The sequence below is a fragment of the Narcine bancroftii genome, chromosome 5 (genome assembly GCF_036971445.1).
Source record: "Narcine bancroftii isolate sNarBan1 chromosome 5, sNarBan1.hap1, whole genome shotgun sequence".
NCBI classification, from domain to species: Eukaryota; Metazoa; Chordata; class Chondrichthyes; order Torpediniformes; family Narcinidae; genus Narcine; species Narcine bancroftii.
This window is the reverse complement of record NC_091473.1, coordinates 181,795,752-181,813,801: the sequence shown is the minus strand read 5'-3', so window position 1 is coordinate 181,813,801 and position 18,050 is coordinate 181,795,752. Positions and strand designations below refer to the sequence as shown.

The following is an 18,050-nucleotide window of genomic DNA, read 5'->3' as shown; positions in this document are numbered from 1 at the left end:
GAGAGGGGAAGAACAGCTCCTTTCCTACTGCTTTCAGACATTTGAATGGGCTTCTCATTGGTAAAAGAGGATGCCTCTGCACTTTCTTTTAAACAGTGCTCCAGATCGAGAAAGGCCATGGAGGTATTGAAGGCAGATGGAACATCATGCAAACTTCACTTCCCTCCATCATCTCCGTCAACACCTCCCTCCATTCACACTGTCAACACTTCCCACTGAAACCTCCTTCCGCCTCCATCCACACCTCTTGCTGAAACCTCCCTTCCTCTCCCTTCATATCACCCATGGAAATAGGTGGTGGCTGTCCAACCTATTCAAGTCTCTCATAATTTTGTAAACCTTGATTCAGTCACCTCTCATCTTTCTTCACTCCAAAGAGAAAAGTACCAGCTCTGAGCACCTTGCCTCATTAACCACGTTCTCCAATCCAGGCAGCGTCCTGGTGAATCTCCTCTGCAACCTCTCCACAGCTTCCACATCTTTCCTGTAATGAGGCAACCAGAACTGAACACAACATTCCAAGTGTGGTCTAACCAGAATTTTATAGAGCTGCAATATTACTTCACAGATCTTGAACTCAATCCCCCGACTAATGAAGGCCAGCGTACCCCAAGCCTTCTTAACTATCCCATCAACCTGCACAGCAACCTTGAGAAATTAATGGATTTGGACTCAATCCAGATTAGGATGGGGATGTGCAAGAAGTGCTTCTTCAAGATTTCATTCCTTTATTGTCATGTAATATTACTTGAAATTGCTTTCTGCCTGCTGTAAGGCAGACAAAGAGTCACCATTAATGTTGCCCAGTGCCCTTTAGAGTACAAGAGAAAGAGAAGCAAAATACTCCCTTCGGAGACACAGTGTCCGTGGATTTGCCTCCAACACTCCTGCATTTTCTGTAGCTGCACAGACTCGTTCAATCCACTGGCAACCCAAGCTCCAGATCCAAACCTCTAACACGATCAGGATGTTTTCAGTATCCAAGGGCCTTCGGGACCTCTTCTTGTCCTCTTTTTTTTTAATTTTTTTAAAAATTTTCACACTATAAACCACATTGATCAAGATACATACATTTTCCCTCTTGAACATATACAGTGTCGTTTTCTTCCCCCCCCCCCACCTCCCCTCCCTCCCTCCCTACCTCCCCTCCCATTCATTTAAAGTTCAGAAAATAGGATACAATAAACCCCTCAAACAATGTTGTCACTCAATAAAAACAAACAAAAAATTCCACTGAGTCAGTTCTTTTCATTCTCTTCTCCTTCTGTCATTTTAGGTTGAGACCAGTGAATCTATGGAATTCTCTGCCCAAGCAAAGAGTGGAGGCTGCCTCATTAAATGTGGTTAAGACACAGATTTCGACATAGCAGGGGTATTAAGGCTTAACATCCATACAACATAGAAATCTACAGCATAATACAGGCCCATTGGTCTAACATCACGTCCACCCAATAACTGACTCAAACAACTGCCTCGAATTTCCCCAGTGCTTAACCCTCCATTGTTCTCAGTTCCATGGACCTATCTAATAGTCTCCTAAAAGACCCTATTGTCCCTGCCTCAACCTCCATTGTCAGCAGTGCATTCCAAGCACCCACCCCTCTCTGTGTAAAGGAGATTGCCCCTGTACTTACTCCCAAGTATCTTAAAACAATGCCCCCTCATGTTGGCCATTTCAGACTGAGGGAAAAAGCTGTTCACATGATCAATGCCTCTCATCGTCTTGTCCACCTCTATCAGGACATCCCTCATCCTTCATCACTACAGGAGAAAAGACCAAGTTCACTCAGCCTATCCTCATGAGGTGTGCTCTCCAATCCAGGAAGTATCCCTGTAAATGAGCAGGATGGTTTAGCGTAGTAGAAATCAGTACAGCACAGGAACAGACCCTTCAATCAGCCTCACTGATTGTTGTCCATGGGACATGAGGAAGGGGGCAGCAAGGAGGGCGGGAAGGAGTGAGGGGAGTGGCAGGGGTGTAGCAGAGGGGAGAGGAAGAATGAGGGGTGATGAGGAGTGAGGGGAGCGCCAGGGGGGGAAGGAGGGACGGTGAAGAGGGAGGGGCGGTGAGGAGGGAAGAGTAGCAGGGAGGGAAGGGATGGTGACAGGGAGGGAGGTGATGAGGGAGCAGATAGCAATGAGGGAGGGGCAGCGAGGAGGGAGAGAGTCTTAAGTAGGGAGGGATTGGCGAGGATCAGGGAGGGGCAGTGAATAGAGAGGGGCAGAGTGAAGGAGTGGAAAGTAGGGAGATGCTAGCATCGAGGAGGAAGGGATGGCAAGTAGGTAGCTCCACACTGTGGGAGGCATGGTGAGGAGAGAGGGGCCAGTTACAGCGCCTGTGACCCAGGTTCAAATCCGGTGCTGTCTGTAGCGAGCTTGTACATTGTCCCAATGTGGGTTTACTCCAGATGCTATAGATTCCTCCCATTGTTCAAAACATATGGGGGTTGTAGGTCAATTGGGCATAATTGGGTGGTGCGGGTTCCTGGGCCGAAAGGGCCTGTTACTGTGCTGTTATGTCCAAATTTAAATTTAAAATTTAAATCTCCTCTGAAGCATCCACATCCTTTCTATTGCGACGTGACCAGAACTGAGAGCAATATTCGAAATGGGGTCTAATTACGGATTTATTTTCATGCAACATATCTCACGGCTCTTGAACACGATCCCACAGATAACGAAGGACCACATACCATACGCCTTCTGAACAACTCTGTGTAGCCAATTTGAGTGACCCAAGATCTCTCTCAATTCATCCACACTGCTCAGTCCTCCCGTTAACACTGCATTCTGGCCACTTCCAGGTTTCACATGAAGCTTGGGACAGAATTCAGTTTGATTAACCACTTCACAAATTGTTGGTGAGACCGCACTCAGGGGTATTGTGCACAGTTCTGGCCTCCTGGTCGTAGGAAGGACATCACTGAGCTATAAAGGGGGCAGGAAAGATTCACTGGGACTGTGTGAACTGCGTATCTCTCAGGTCGTCCCGACTGCTCGCGTCCTCCTATTGCATTCTGCCTTCGAATGTGGAACGGGCGGCTCAGTGGGGCTGAGTCCATGGCCAAATCAACTGTGGTCTCATGGGATCACAGAGCAGGCTCAACAGGTCAGATGGCCTTCTCCTGTTCCTATTTCTTATATTTCCACTGGTCGACTTGACATGGCTGGATAGATCATAATACAAAGCTGGTTAATGCATTTCAGTTCACATGACAAATGAATGATTCAACATTTATTGTGTCAAAACAACTTAAATGAAACTCTGGGTCGTCCCTCGACTGAAATGCCCCTCCTCTGCCTTCAGGATCCGGGGGTGGGGCAAGGGGAGGTGGTTACTCACTCTGCTCCACAGAAGGGCTGACCAGGTCCTGCTGGGCACCTACTTCCTCGTTATCCAGGACAGCCGATGGACACCAGCCTTTCATTGGCTTCCCTGGTACAGAGAAACACCCAGTCAGGGCTCATCTCACACCAGGGCGCCCCAAAACGGTGAAGGACATCACCCAGTGGACGGACGACAATCTGTTTCAGCAAGGCTGGGTGAGCAGCGAACCTCCTCTGCTCACAATAGGTAGGAGGTGGGGTCTCACTGGGACAGCACTTTCCCACTGTTACCCCTTCCATACCAGTATCACTTTTGCAGCACATCTTCACTCCTCACGCCCCTTCCCACACACCGGCCCCTCTCTCCTCACCATCCCTCCCACAGTGTGGAGCTACCTACTTGCCATCCCTTCCTCCTCGATGCTAGCCTCTCCCTACTTTGCACTCCTTCACTCTGCTCCTCTCTATTCACTGCCCCTCCCTGTTCCTCGCCAATCCCTCCCTACTTAACTCTCCCCCTCCTTGCTGCCCCTCCCTCATTGCTATCTGCTCCCTCATCACCTCCCTCCCTGTCACCATCCCTTCCCTCCCTGCTACTCTTCCCTCCTCACCGCCCCTCCCTCTTCACCGTCCCTCCTCCCCCCCCCCGGTGCTCCCCTCACTCCTCATTGCCCCTCATTCTTCCTCTCCCCTCTGCTACACCCCCGCCACTCCCCTCACTCCTTCCCGCCCTCCTTGCTGCCCCCTTCCTCATGTCCCACGGACAACAATCAGTGAGGCTGATTGAAGGGTCTGTTCCTGTGCTGTACTGATTTCTCTCAGATTGTTGAGGGTGTTAAAAGGGTAGGGATCGATTGAGGAGATATAAATGGTGCAGGCGCTGGAATCTTGCACAGACAATGTGCTGCTGGAGGGACTCAGTGGGTCATGCAGCATCATGGGCAGAAATGGTAGGGTTGAAACCTGACATGAAGGGGCTCTGAGTTACATCAACATCTCCTTTTAATTGACAGGTGGATGCAGATTGGATAGGAGCAAATAACACAAAGATTGGAGGTTGAGTGGACAGAGAGAAAGGCTTTCAAAGCCTGCAGAGCTGGGGTGGCCAACCTTTTAATTTAGACATACAGCATGGTAAATGACCATCTCAGCCCACGAGTATATACCAGGGGTGTAGGTTAATTAGGCAGCTTGGACTTGTGAGCTGAAATGGCCTGTTACTGTGCTGTTATCTCTCAAAATTAAAAATTAAAAGGTTGGCCACCCCTTCTATAGAGGGGTCTGGACCAGCTGGAAAAATGACAGATGGAGTTTAATGTAGACAAATGTGAGAGATTTTATTTTAGGACAAACCAAAAAAGGACATACACGGTAAACGGACGGGCACTGAGGAGTGCGGTAGAACAGAGGGATCTGGGAACACAGATACATAACTCCCTGAAAGTGGCATCACAGATGGATAAGGCTGTGAAGTGAGCTTTTGGCACACTGGGCTTCATAAATCAAAGTATTAAGTATAGGAGTTGGGATGTTATCGTGTGCAGTTTTGGTCATTGAATTCAAGGAAAGATTTCAATAAGATAGAAAGAGTGGAGAGATTTACCAGGATGTTGTCAAGACAAGAGGAACTGAGTTACAGGTGAAGTTTAAACAGGTTAGGACTTTATTCCTTGGGGTGTTGGAGAATGAGGGGAGATTCGAAAAACAAAATTATAGAGTAAATATTTTTTCCACTGAGGGAGGCGAGATACAAACCAAAGGACATGAGTTAAGGGGTAAAGTTTATAGGGAACATTTGGGGGAATCTCTTCACACAGAAAATGGGGGGGGGGGGGGGGGAGAGTGTGGAACAAACTCCCAGCTGAAGTGGTGAATGCAGGCTCAATTTTAACATTTTAGAAACATTTTAGACAGGTACATGGATGGGAGGGGTATGGAGGGAAATGGCCGGGATGCAGGTACATTGGACTAAGCGGATTGATAGTTCAGCACAGACTATAGAGGGGCCGAAGAAACTTTTTCTGTGCTGGAGAGTTCAATTGTTCTATTTAAGAGGATTTCAGATGAATATGTAGGGGATGGAAGAGCATGAATCATGTGCAAGAGATTTAAATTTCTTTTTGCGTCGTGCATAGCACAGATGTTGTGTTCCTGTGCTGGATTGTTTCATGTGTTGGACGGTGAAAAACATTCAATGGTCGGCCAATAATGTTGTGAACATGCTTGATTATTGGAAGTAACGGTACCTGAGTTGTTGGCGTACCCAGGCCCTCTGTTGTCTCAATACCCAAAGCAGCAAGTCGTCCTCAAACTCCATGCCATCCGATTCTGTAGTGACAGGGAGTGGGCATGGGAGAAATGAACAAATGCATTGCTGATTGAAGGGCAACGCTGGAGACTAGCAGCAGGCAACTGAATATTATCATGGCCTGAGTGGGACGGTGTAGAGGGAGGTTCACTCTGTGTCTGACCCCGGGAGTGTGTGATGTGTGACGGGACGGTGGGGAGGGAGCTTCACTCTGTGTCTGACCCCGGGAGTGACGGAGGGAGGTGATGGGACGGTGCAGAAGCTTTGGTTGAGGAGTGCTTCTTATCACTGATACCTTGTGCTTCATCCAGGAGCTGTGTCAGTGCTTCTGGAGTGTGGTGGCCTTCTGCCACCGTGGAGGGTTGGGGGTGGGAAGGTGGTGCATACGATGCGCTCTCTTTGTCTCTCACAGTTCTGGTCACTTTCCTTGGTTTCTTGTGGTTCCGTCGTAACGGAGGAGGAGAAAAGATAGTTTCAGAGATAACCTGGGTTGGAGTGAGAGAAAGAAGTGGTCAAGAAGACATGAGTTACAACATCAAACATTGCAGCACAATACAGGCCCTTCAGCCCAGTGTTGTGCCAACCTAATAACCTACTTCAAAACACTCAATTTTTCTCAGTTCCATGAACCTATCTAATCATCTCTTCAAATACCCTATTGTCCCTGCCTCCACCACTATTGCCAGCAGCACATTCCATGTACCCACCCCTCTCTGTGTAAGGAATATCCCCCCTGGACTTAATCCCAAGCACTTTAAAATTATGCCCCCTCGTGATAGCCAGTTCATCCCTGGGTAAAACCCTCTGGCCGTTCACACGATCAATGCTTCTCGTCATCTTGAACACCTCTTTCAACCCACCCCTCATCCTCCATCGCTCCAACAAGAAAAGACCAAGTTCACTCAACCTCTCCTCACAAGGCACACGCTCCAACCTAGGCAGCATTCTTGTTCATCTGCTCTGCAACCTCTCTACAGCTCCCACATCCTTCCTGTGGTGAAGTGACCAGAACTGAACACCATGTTCATACTCTAAGGTATGCAGACACCGTGGTTTAAGTAAAAACACAATGCTGGAGAAACTCAGCAGGTTAAACAGAGTACTTAATATTGCAAAGCTAAAGATACAGAACCAACATTTCAGGCTTAAGCCTGTCTCACCAAGGTCTTGCATAGCTGCCACATAACCTCATGTTTTATGATCTCCCACTGACTTGCATCTGGACTGTGACCCTTCACACCCTTGAACGCTGAGTTTTTCCAGCATTTTTGTGTATACTAACAACTGTTTTGAATTCCCGACTGCATAACCCTCCATTTTTCTCAGTTCCATGTACCTACTAATAGTCTTTTAAAAGATCCTATTGTCTCTGTCTCCACCACTGTTGCTGGCAGTGCATTCCATGCACCCAGCACTCTCTGTGTGAAGAACGTTGCTCCTGGACTTACTCCCAAACACCTTAAAACTATGCCCCCTAGACTTAGCCATTTCAGCCCTGGGGAAAGGCAAGCCTCTGGCCGTCCACACGATCAATGCCTGTTCTCATTTTGTCCACCTCTCTCAGCTCACCCCTCATCCTCTGTCGCTCCAAGGGGAAAAGACCATGCTCTCTCAACCTCTCCTCATGAAGCATGCTCTCCAATCAAAGCAGAATCCTTGTACATCTCCTCTGTACCCTCTCTATAATATCCACGTACTTCTTGTAGTGAGGTGATCTGAACTGAAGACAATGTTCCACGTGGGGTCTAACCAAGGCCTTGTATAGTTCATGGGAACTCGACCTCATGGTTAATGAAGATCAAAATACCATATGCCTTCTCAACAAACTCTCTTCAACCTGTGCAGCCATTCTGAGTAATCCCAAAATCTCTCTCAGTTCATCCACACTGCTCACTTCCTATTAACATTATATTCTGCCTTATCAAAAACATTCTGACCATTTTCAGGTTTCACATGAAGCTAGAGACACAATTTAGTTCAACGAACCACTTTACAAATTGATGAAGCCCCATTTGGAATATCGCGCGCAGTTCCAAACACCTGGATGTGGGAAGGAATGCACTGAGCTGGAAAAGACGGCTGGAAAGGTCCCCCGCCCCCATTTGAGAAGAAGGAAAGGAGACAACCCATGGGATAGTGACCAAGGTGAGGGGACTCCAAGGCTGAAGAACACAGATGGCGAGCTATTGGTGACTAGAGGTGAGAAACCCCACTAGGCTTGCGGGCTGTTGGTGACTGCAGTCAAGGGATTCACAGCAGGCTGTGGAATGCTGGAGAAATGGCTGAAGGGGGGGGTATGAGATATTGGAACTGGGATGCAAGAGGGGAAGAGATACATACAGATTAAAAAAATGTATCCATGTATATAGGTGATTATTTTGTTCACAGGTGGTATGGAGAAACAATGTAACATTTTGTTCTCTGTACAGTCAAATGGTAATAAATGTGAACTTGAAGAGTTAGGGACTTCTTGTAGTGAGGGATATGAGCTGAAAAGAGGCAAATGGGACCAGCTCAGGTAGTACAACTGGGTCCACACAGAGGAGATGGGCTGAAGAGCCCGTTTCTGTGCCATAGAACTAGCCAAGTCTCCCTGAAGGGGTCCAGGCACCAGCTCCTGGTCTACTGCGGGTGTACCTGTCCCAGCACGTGCTGGATGCTGGATGGTGCATGCCCCGATCCTGTTCGGCGCTCCGTGCCAGAATGACAGTTCTCGTTGCAGGACTCATCGCCAGACGATTCCTGACTGGGGCGGGCAACCGTAGTGATGGGGAGTGAGGGACTGCCCTGATTGATTTCCCGGGAGACACCGTCCACTGTCTCTGCTCTGCCGAGCTTCCCGGTGGTGTCACTGCAGTGCCCCCGCTCTCGGTGGCACGAGGGCAGCCGATGGTCGTGGTGACTGCCTCCTCTCCGGCGAGGCTCCTCTGGGGGTTCGGTGACGATGTGGGCAGGAGAAAGTTCACCCTTTTTCTGACCGCATACACCCGCTCTCCGTGCACCACCCTCGTCTCCAGCCGACCCACACCCTCTAACCTGTCAAAGAAAATTCAGTCAAATTCAGCATTTCCAGTTACCCAGTAGGAAGGACGGCACTGAGCTGGAGAGAGGATGGAAAGGCACCCGCTCCCCATTTGAGGAGATGACCCGACAGGACGGTGACAACAGTGGTAGACTAGTGAGGAACTATGAGGCTGAAGAACACAAGGCAGTGGGGGCTGTTGGCAACTAGAGGTGAGGAACCCACGCAGTCAAGGGACTCACCCAGGCTGCGGACTGCTGGGAATTGGAATCAGGATGTGAGAGGGCGCTGAGGGCTGATCGTGTCGGAGTTTCAGATCTGGAGCTCAGGTTACCGATGGTTTCGACTGGGCTCTGTGCGGCTGTGGAGATGAATCCACAGATATTCAGTGACTCTGGGGCACACTCTTTTGCTTCTCTTTCTTTGACTGTAAGGGGTGCCAGGCAATTTCTGCTGATGGTGAATCATTGCCTTCATTATAGTCAACTAAAGGAAATTTCTTGTAATTTTCCTTTTTCTGTTTAATTACATGACAATAAAAGAATCTTAAATATTGAAAATATCCATTGGGATGTTCTCAGGGCTGGGGTGGGGGAGAACCTCGATAGAGCTTTATGAAACCATGGTCAGTCTTTATCCCCAGAGCCGGAAAATCTAAAACTTGAGGGATGAAGGTGAGAGGGGAAAGATTTAAAGGGCAAAAATTATCCTCATTGAGGCTGGTGGGTCTGTGAAACAAGAAGGTAAAGATTTATTTTTAAATTGTATCTTCAAGATTGTTATGTAGTGGGTATTGTGTGTGCACCGTGGTCTGGAGAAACGCTGTAACATTTAGTTTTCTGTGCCATTAGATATCATGAATGAACTTGAAGAGCCAGTTACCAAATATGGATGAGTCAGTGGATAGGGGAGGTTGAGAGGGAGATGGGCTGAATGCAGGCAAATGGTCCTAGATCAGGATATGCCACTGAGTCAGCACAGAGGAGATGGACCATCGGATCTGCTGAGTCTCCCTGAAGGGGTCCAGGCACCAGCTCCAGGACTACCACAGGCTTACCTGTCCCAGCACACGGTGGATGCCAGATGGCACCTGTACTGATGGCGTCGATTCCAGCCACTCGCTACAGGATCTGTCCTCTGTCTCTGCTCTGCTGAGCTTTCCAGTAGCGTCACTGTGCCCAGCAGCCGGGGAGATCAGCCCCTGCTCCTGGTGGCACAAGGGCAGCTGGTGGTGGCGGTGAGTGCCTCCCCTCTGGTAAAGCTCCCCAGGGGGCTCACCAATGACATGGGAGGATGGGGCGTCACCTTCTCTCCTGCCGCAGATCCCAACTCCCCGCACACCGCCCTCGTCTCCGTCTGGGATGCACCCTCCAACCTGTCAATCAAATAAAATTCAGTCAGATTCCAGCTCCTGCCCCACCCTCGCTCCCCACTTCCAAAGGACCCCCACTCCTCAGGAGGGAGCATGTCCTGCAATACCCACACCACCCTCCTTCTAGGTAAATGCACAATTGCTGGAAGACCATCGACTTGGTGAAAGACCTTGGGTGTGCCCCACACCTGTTGGTCTTTCAGCACATAGAGATGTCGGTGAGGGAATGCTGCCGCCTGGCACATTTCAGGCTGCAAGAGTTTGTGCTGAAGCTGTGCACAGCTAACTGGTTGGAGCTGTGGGGAAAGACCACAATCTGGATGGGCTCAAACCGAGGGGAAGCCCCTCAAACAATAGAGAGGGGGGTAATGACAAGGTGCCACGAGTGCAGACTCTGAGGGAGCAGCAGACTGGTGCAGGGTACCAGATGCTCCCCCCTCCCTGTCCAACTGGAGGGCATGCTGCCTCTTCTCAACCGCACATTGCTAGGTTTGCCCCTCCCTTACCTGCCCAGCCAGTTGAAGAGGGGGTGGCTGGGCATCCGCCGGGAGCAGCAATGGCTGGAGAGCGTGACGGGCCAACTCCATCTTCCTCCGCAGGCGCCACTGGTGTAGAATGTCCTCCTCGGGACGCAGAGCTGGGCGCCGGGCAGTCAGCACATCACCTACATGAACCAGAGGGATCCGGTCACTGGCCAGCTGCCATCCCAAGTGGGCCGGTGGGCTGTTTTAAGAGGTACACGAGTAGGAACGGGGTCTGAAGCCAAACACAACCTGCTGGAGGAGGCTCTGTAGATACTGGGGGGAAAAGTTTTGAGGGACATGGGCCAAAGGTATGGGCTCAGGGAGAGGGTGAGGTCGGAACAGGTGACATAGGCTGAAGGGCCTGCATCCATGCCATAAAACCTCAAGGTCCCTTGACACATGGAACATGAAACATTTAGACTATAAAACCTTACAGAGGGGCATGAATGAGGGCAAGGGTTTAAGGTGAGAAGAGAGAGATTTAAAGGGGGTCCTGAGGGGCAACTTATGCGGGGGGAGGGGTGGGGGTGGGGAGCAGGTTTATGTAGTAAGCACCATATCGTGGAACGAAGGGCCTGTATTGTGTTGGAATGTTCCCTGTATTCTGCCGCACGGTTCATGGTCTAAGGAACCTTTCTCTCTGTCTTTAATTCAACTGCCCACCTGCTTTTTACTTAAATCTTGAAGAAGGGCTCAGGCCCAAAACATTATATCTTTATCTCCCATGAATGCTGTGAGACCAGACGAGTTCCTCTAGCAATTGTGGATTTTCACTACAATCACAGAGAGCGGTAGGTCTGTGGGACGAGAAAGAGGGAGAGGCGAAGAACAGTTGCAATGACTGGATGGATCTATAGAGCAATGGTTTTCAACCTTTTCTCCCCCCCACGGATTAATTAAGGTGGTATGTGAGTAGAAAGAAAAAGGTTGAGAACCACCAGGTCAGAGAAGTACAGGCCAAATGCAGGTCGGTGGAAAGAGCTTGGAGAATATTCTCCCTTAAGTCAGACTGAGACCACCTGCAAATTGGAAGAACAACACCCCACATTCCGCTCTCTACAATCATGGAGCCTGCAGATTTTGATGTTTCATGCCAATGTTTAGAGGGAGATGGGCTGAATACAGGCAGGTGGGATGAGTTCAGGCAGACAATTGGGTCAGCCTGGGATTAGTTGGGGGTTTCCAACCATGTCTAGGGGCTGAATGGCACTGGGTCAGATGTGTGTTGGCTGCACGCCATGCCCCTCATTGGGGAGAGAGAGGGGTAGGGGTTCCCAGCGCTCCGTCCCCAGACAAGCTTACCAGCAGCTAACTCTCCGAGCGTGACGCACGGTGTCTGTCGCAGAGTCTCTTCAACATCTAGGGGTTCCGGAGAACCTATTCCTTCAGAGCTGACGGCAACAGTTGTGGTGAGTGAAGAACGGCTACAGAGGCAAGAGGAAGGGGGAGAACACTGATGGACACAGCACTCCACTCCCCTGGACCACCTGAGACATTGCACAAACCTTCCCCCCCCCTCCCCCCATCTACTCCACCTATGCCTCCCACTGCCCTGGAGAAGCAGCTACACTGAAGGATCTGTCCTCACATCCCCAGACAACATGGAACATCATGCAAACCTATCCCCTCCGTCTACTCCACCACGCCTCTCTGCTGCCCAGGAGAAGCAGCCGACACTTATGGACCCATCCCCACTCCCCCTTCCTGGCTGGACACACTCCTGGAACATCACCATCCCCCCACCCTACTACAGCCATTCAGCATCTAGTCTGTCCCAAACTATTATTCTGCCAAGTCCCACTGAACTGCACCCGGACCATATCCCTCCCATCCACATATGTGTCCAAATTTTTCTTAACTATTGAGCTTGTATTTACCGATTCAGCTGGCAGCTCATTACACACTCCCACCACTCTCTGTGTGAAGAACCTTCCACCTAATGTTCCCCCTAAACCTCTCCCCTTTTACTCTTAACCCATGTTCTTTGTTTTGTATCCTTGGAAAAAAAAATATCTATCCCTATCACAATGAGTACAAGAGCTGGGACTTCCCATTACAACTGGACAAGGACATTGGTGAGACTGCACACCGAGTATCGTGCAGAGTTCCGGTCGCCCAGCTGAAAGGATGTCATTGAGCTGGAAAGGGTGGAGGGCAGAAAGGATTCACCAGGATGTTCCCAGGAATGGAGGGCTGAATTATAAGGAGAGGCTGGAACTTTTCTCCCTGGAGCATTGAAGACTGAGGGGTGACCTTATAATAAAGATTTATAAAATCATTAGAACATAGAACACTACAGCATAGTACAGGCCCTTCAGCCCACGATGTTGTACCAACCCATATAATCTTTTTAAAAAAATGCTAAACCCTCCCTAACCTGTAATTGTTTATTTTTCTGTCATCCGTGAGCCTGAGTTTAGAACTGCTGTTTTATATTTAAGTTTTATTTACAACATGGCAGAAGTCGACTCGGGCCAATTTAAACCCGTGCTGCCCAATTACACCCAAATTAACCAACAAAAACGTTCACTTTGAAGGGTGGAGGAAACCAGCGCGCCAGGACGAAACTCACGCAGACATAGGGAGTAGATACAAATTCCTTACAGACAGTGATGGATTCGAACCTTGCTGGTGCTCTCATACCATTGTGCTGGCCACTACTGTAACCGTGCACCCCAGAGGTTTATAAAACCATGAAGGATATAGAGAAGGTTAAGTTTATGGACAGATGGGATAGGTGGGCTGAAAGGCCTGTTTCTGTGCCAATTACATCGTTCCCCTGCATTAGAGAAACCCAGTGCCCCACACTACCTGCGTTCCAAAAGTAAGTTGGCTTTCTCCTGGAGCTGAAATGTGTTTGGATCGAGGGAATCCACCAAGGAATTGCGAGGTAACTCCTCCTGTGAAGTTAGCAGAAGCCCAGCATCAGCACGAGGAAGGTCTGTGAGGGAGAACCAACACTCCTCAATAGTTCCATTCGCACATACGTACAGACACACACATCACTGGGAGTGAGAATTATGGCTGATTCCCCTTCTCGGTCTAACCCCAGGGTCACTGGGTAGTGACAGGGAGCAGGAACACTGGCTAATTCCCCACCCCCCCCCCCTCGCTCTCTAACACTGGGTCTCTGGGTAGTGACAGGGAGCAGGAACACTGGCTAATTCCCCCCCTCCCTCTCTCTAACTCTGGGTCACTGGGTAGTGACAGGGAGCAGGAACACTGGCTAATTCCTCCCCTCCCTCTCTCTAACTCTGGGTCACTGGGTAGTGGCAGGGAGCAGGAATACTAGCTAATTCCCCCCTCCTTCTCTCTAACTCTGGGTCACTGGGTAGTGACAGGGAGCAGGAATACTGGCTAATTCTCCTCCCTCTCTCTAACTCTGAGTCACTGGGTAGTGACAGGGAGCAGGAACCCTGGCTAATTTCCACCCCCCTTCTCTCTCCCTGGGTCTGGGCAGTGATGGGGAGCAGGAACCCTGGCTGATTCCACCCCCTCTCTAACCCAAGGGTCACTGGACAGTGATGGGGACCCTGAAATTCAAAACATGTACCAAACAAGGTAAAGAAATCAATGACTATCCTCACTAGTGCAGACAGACCCATCTTCAGTGAAGGTCGGCTGGAGAGGGAAACAACAGGCAGGGATGAGATCCCTTGTGGACTGCCAGATCCTGGTAGATGAAAAGGCGAACGAAGGCTGTGTGCTCCTCCCTCAGGGAGAAACAGACCTGTGGGCAACACCACATCAATGAAATTGAAGGCAAGATTTAACTATTCATAATCTGGTGTGGATTATAGGGTGTAATCTGACCCAGGGGTTCGGGGGGGGGGGGGCTATATTTAGAATAAGACCCCCAGGAGAGGGTTACAGGCTGGGATCTGATCTAGGGGTTCGGAGGGAGGGTTTAAATATAGAATAACAGATCCCTGGGAGTGGGTCAGAGGCTGGGATCTGATCCAGGGGTTTGGGGGGGTGGGGTTTATGTAGAGAATAACAGATCCCCGTGAGTAGGTTACAGGCTGGGATTTGATTCAGAGGTTTGGGGGCTGTTTATAGAATAACAGATCCCCAGGAGTGGGTTTTAACCTGGAATCAGATTCAGGGGGTTTATATATAGAAATACAGATCCCCAGCTATAGGTTGCAGGCTGGGACCTAATCCAGGGGTTCAGGTGGTTTATTTATTGAATAATAGATCCTTGGGAGTGGGTTACAGGCTGGGATCTGGTCCAGGAGTTCAGGGAGTTTAGACAGAGAATAACAGATTCCCAGGAGTGGGTTACAGGTTGGCATCCATCTAGGAGTTTGGGGGATTGATATATAGAATAATAGATCCCCAAGAGTGGGTTACAGGATGGGATCTGATTTGGGAGAAGGGCTTGTATAGAGCATACCCCACACACCGCCAGCCTTCTTACTGCCATTCATGGTGTGCTGGTCCTCATTTGGCACGATGCTGCCAGGGGGCGAGTCTCGGAGCCACCAGAACTCCCTGATGCCACCTCCAAGCTGGGAAGCCCGTTGCTCTCGGCTCCGCGGCTCCGCGTGACGGAACCTCTGGATGTACCTGATTCAGGAGGAAGGAGGGAGGATTGAGAATGCCCAAACAAGCAGTTGGAAAAATCTTTGGTTCACTCCTGTCAAAGGGCAAGTTGTGCAGGGAATCCTTCCCCCCCTGCCCAGCCTATGACCCCCCCCCCCCACCTACTCCCAATAATCCTGTCTTGGATCCAAGTGCCTTGATTCCATCTTCCCTTCTGGAGAATGACCCCATCCCTCCGGTTGACCACACTCCCTGAATCCCCACAATAAACTCTCTCCCAAGTGCCTGGGATCCTGCTGAAATGGGCCAGGGATGAGCTAAGGACTCACTTGGCGATCACAGAAGTGTCTGTGGCTGTTCCACCGATACCACTTGCTTCCCCTGTGTCTGGGCGGAAGGCCTTGCGTGCCAGGAGGCAGCCTGATGAGGACTGTGAGCAGGTCTCTGGGGTGGTGACAGGGGAGCTCTCACTCGAAGGCCAGGACTCCTCCAGGGGGCTGACTGGGTCCGAACGCCCAACAGCGGCATCTAGCAGTTCTGGAAGGGTGGGGGGCCAGCCTTCAAGAGGTGGGGTGTGCTCCGGCCGCTGGATCCTCCCTTCCTTTGTCACCTGGAAGAGGAAAGTTGAGGACGTCAACCTCGTGGGGCTCCCTCCTCTCCGTCCCCTCCCACAGGGCTCCCTCCTTGTGCCTTGTGGCTCTCTCCTCTCTGCCCAATCCCTCACCACTCCCTCTTCTCCACTATCACTCCATCCTCTCTGCTCCTTCCTTCGATGCTACCTCCTCGTCCCTGCCTCCTCTTCACCCTCTCCCTCAATGCTCCCTCTTCTGTCCTCTCCCTCCTTACCCGTCTCCCTTCCGCTCCCTCTGTCTCCACCTCTTTCCCACTCCCTTCTCTCTGTCCCCTCCCTCTTCTGCCCACTCCTGCTACACTACCTCCTCTTTGTCCCCTCCTTTCTCCGCAGCACCCTCCTCCCAGCCCCCTTCTGTGCCGCTCCTTCCTCCCCAGGCCCTCCCGCCAAACATCGAGAAATTGCTGCCATTCATCTCGTGTATTCACCAAACCACTCCCCCAATCCTCACAGCCCTTACCTGCCCCATCTTTAGCCTTGCTTGCTGCAGCTCAGACGTGCTTTGCGGCGAAGAGGGGTAGTAGTAACTCCGGCAGAGGGGAGGCACCGCAAAAGGGTGGGCACTGGTAAAGAGAGCTGATCTGGGGGTTGGGGTGGGGGAGAGAGGGAGGAAAAGTGTCAGTGAAGGTCAGTTGCCAGAGCTGAGTGCAGGACATGAGATTACATCAACTATGTCCATTTGCATAGGACCTCAACAGCAGAGAGAAATGCTCCATCAGGTCTGTCGTCAAAGAACATGATGGACCTCTGAGTGTTTCCTGTCTTTCTTCCCCCCTATTCTGGCAGCTGCCTCCACCTTATTGTGGATCCCTTCTGCCCTTCACACAAATGCATGCCCCTCAACCCAAATACACAATCCTTAGATAAATAGACACCTCCAGTATGGACAATAAGATAAAGGAGCTCACAGAACATTACAGCACAAAAACAGACCCTTTGGCCCTTCTAGTTTATGGCGAACTATTATTCTTCCTCGTCTCACAGATCTGCACCCGGTCCGTAGCCCTCCATACCCCTCCCATCCATGGATCTGTCCAAATTCTTCTTAAATGTTAAAATTGAGCCCAGATTCACCATTTCCACCGCTCTCTGTGTGAAGAAGTTCCCCCTAAACTTTTCTTCTTTCACTTTTTTTTAGACATACTGCACGATAACACGAACTTCTGGTCTATGAGCCGTGCCGGCCAATTACACCCAACCCCAGTACATTTCAAATGGTGGAAGGAAACTGGAGCCCTCAAGCAGACATGGGGAGAACATACAAACTCTTTATAGTCAGCGTCAGATCCAAACCCAGTCCTGATCGCTGGCACTGTAACAGCGTTGAGCTAACTGCTACGCTAATCATGCCTTAACCATGATCTCTGGTTTGTATCTCACCTAACCTCAGTGGAAACCCCTCCACACAAATGCTGCCACCTGATGTAGATTCTGACATGCATGTAAACTCCTTTAAACCAACATAGGCCCTTCTATGTAAACACAGAACTTAATGCAAACCCCTGACCTAAACACAGGTCCCAATGTAAACATCACACTCATACTTAAACACAAGATCCTTAGGTAAACACAAATCCATTTTTCCAAAACCAGTTACTGCATAAACCCTCTTCCCAAATGCAGGAACATGGGAACAAAGCCCTCTCCCAAAATACAGGGCCTTATTTAAACAGCCTCCAAATGCAGGACCTTTTGGAAACAGCCCCTTCCCCAAACACAGGACTGAGTAAACACAGCCTCAAATGCAGGGCCCTACACAATAAGACCCACAGGACCCTGTATAAACATAACCCCCAAACACAGAACCCTGTGTAAACACAGCTGCCAAACACAGGACCCTGTGTAAACACAGCTGCCAAACACAGGACCCTGTGTAAACACAGCCGCCAAACACAGGACCCTGTGTAAATACAGCCCCCAAACATGGGATCCTGTGTAAGCACAGTTCCCACGCACAGGACCCTGTGAAAACACAGCCCCTCAACGTCTAGGCCCTGCATACAACCCTCAAACACGGGACCCTATGTAAAAACAGCCCTACCTAAATGCAGGACCTTATACAAACACAGCCCCTCCCAATACGCAGGATCCTTATTAAACACAAGATCCTTCCCCATACACAGGACCCTTAGCAAACGCTGACCCGTCCCCATACGCAGGACCGTGTAAACGCAACCCGTCCCCATATGCAGGCCCTTGTGTAAACGCAAACCCGGCTGCTCTCTCCATCCCGCTCGCACTCAACCGTCCAACCGCCGCCTGACGTCACGCACCCATGACGTCATTGCGCGCGGGGGTCACCCTGAGGGGAGAAGTAGGGG

General features: G+C 50.2%; 1 protein-coding gene across 5 annotated transcripts; it reads right to left on the bottom strand.

The window, feature by feature from the left end:
* Window positions 1-1,145: 1,145 nt before the first annotated feature.
* Window positions 1,146-18,011, bottom strand: proser3 (proline and serine rich 3). 5 transcript variants are annotated; one of them, XR_011358095.1, is made up of 14 exons: window positions 17,942-18,011; window positions 16,190-16,310; window positions 15,428-15,708; window positions 14,950-15,122; window positions 14,141-14,283; window positions 13,365-13,453; window positions 11,856-11,977; window positions 10,536-10,693; window positions 9,715-10,032; window positions 8,273-8,671; window positions 5,931-6,120; window positions 5,574-5,655; window positions 3,344-3,436; window positions 1,146-3,167 (listed from the first exon to the last, which is right to left on the bottom strand). XR_011358095.1 is itself a non-coding variant. In XM_069939987.1 (13 exons), the coding sequence occupies exons 1-13, from the start codon at window positions 17,956-17,958 to the stop codon at window positions 3,394-3,396; spliced, it is 2,136 nt and encodes a 711-aa protein (XP_069796088.1). In that variant the 5' UTR covers window positions 17,959-18,011; the 3' UTR covers window positions 3,221-3,393. The 5 variants fall into 5 exon arrangements, 4 of the variants coding, with proteins under 4 accessions (XP_069796088.1, XP_069796089.1, XP_069796090.1 ...); XM_069939987.1 differs by lacking the exon at window positions 1,146-3,167 and having other exon boundaries at window positions 3,221-3,436; XM_069939988.1 differs by lacking the exon at window positions 1,146-3,167 and having other exon boundaries at window positions 3,221-3,436; window positions 14,974-15,122.
* Window positions 18,012-18,050: the final 39 nt, after the last annotated feature.

Excerpts from the sequence above, each read along its gene's own strand:
- proser3 (XM_069939987.1), bottom strand. Across the intron at positions 10,033-10,535 it reads CTCTTCAACTGGCTGGGCAG|GTTGGAGGGTGCATCCCAGA; the intron begins GTAAGGGAGGGG and ends TTTGATTGACAG. Across the intron at positions 3,437-5,573 it reads TGGGTACGCCAACAACTCAG|GGAAGCCAATGAAAGGCTGG; the intron begins GTACCGTTACTT and ends TCTCTGTACCAG.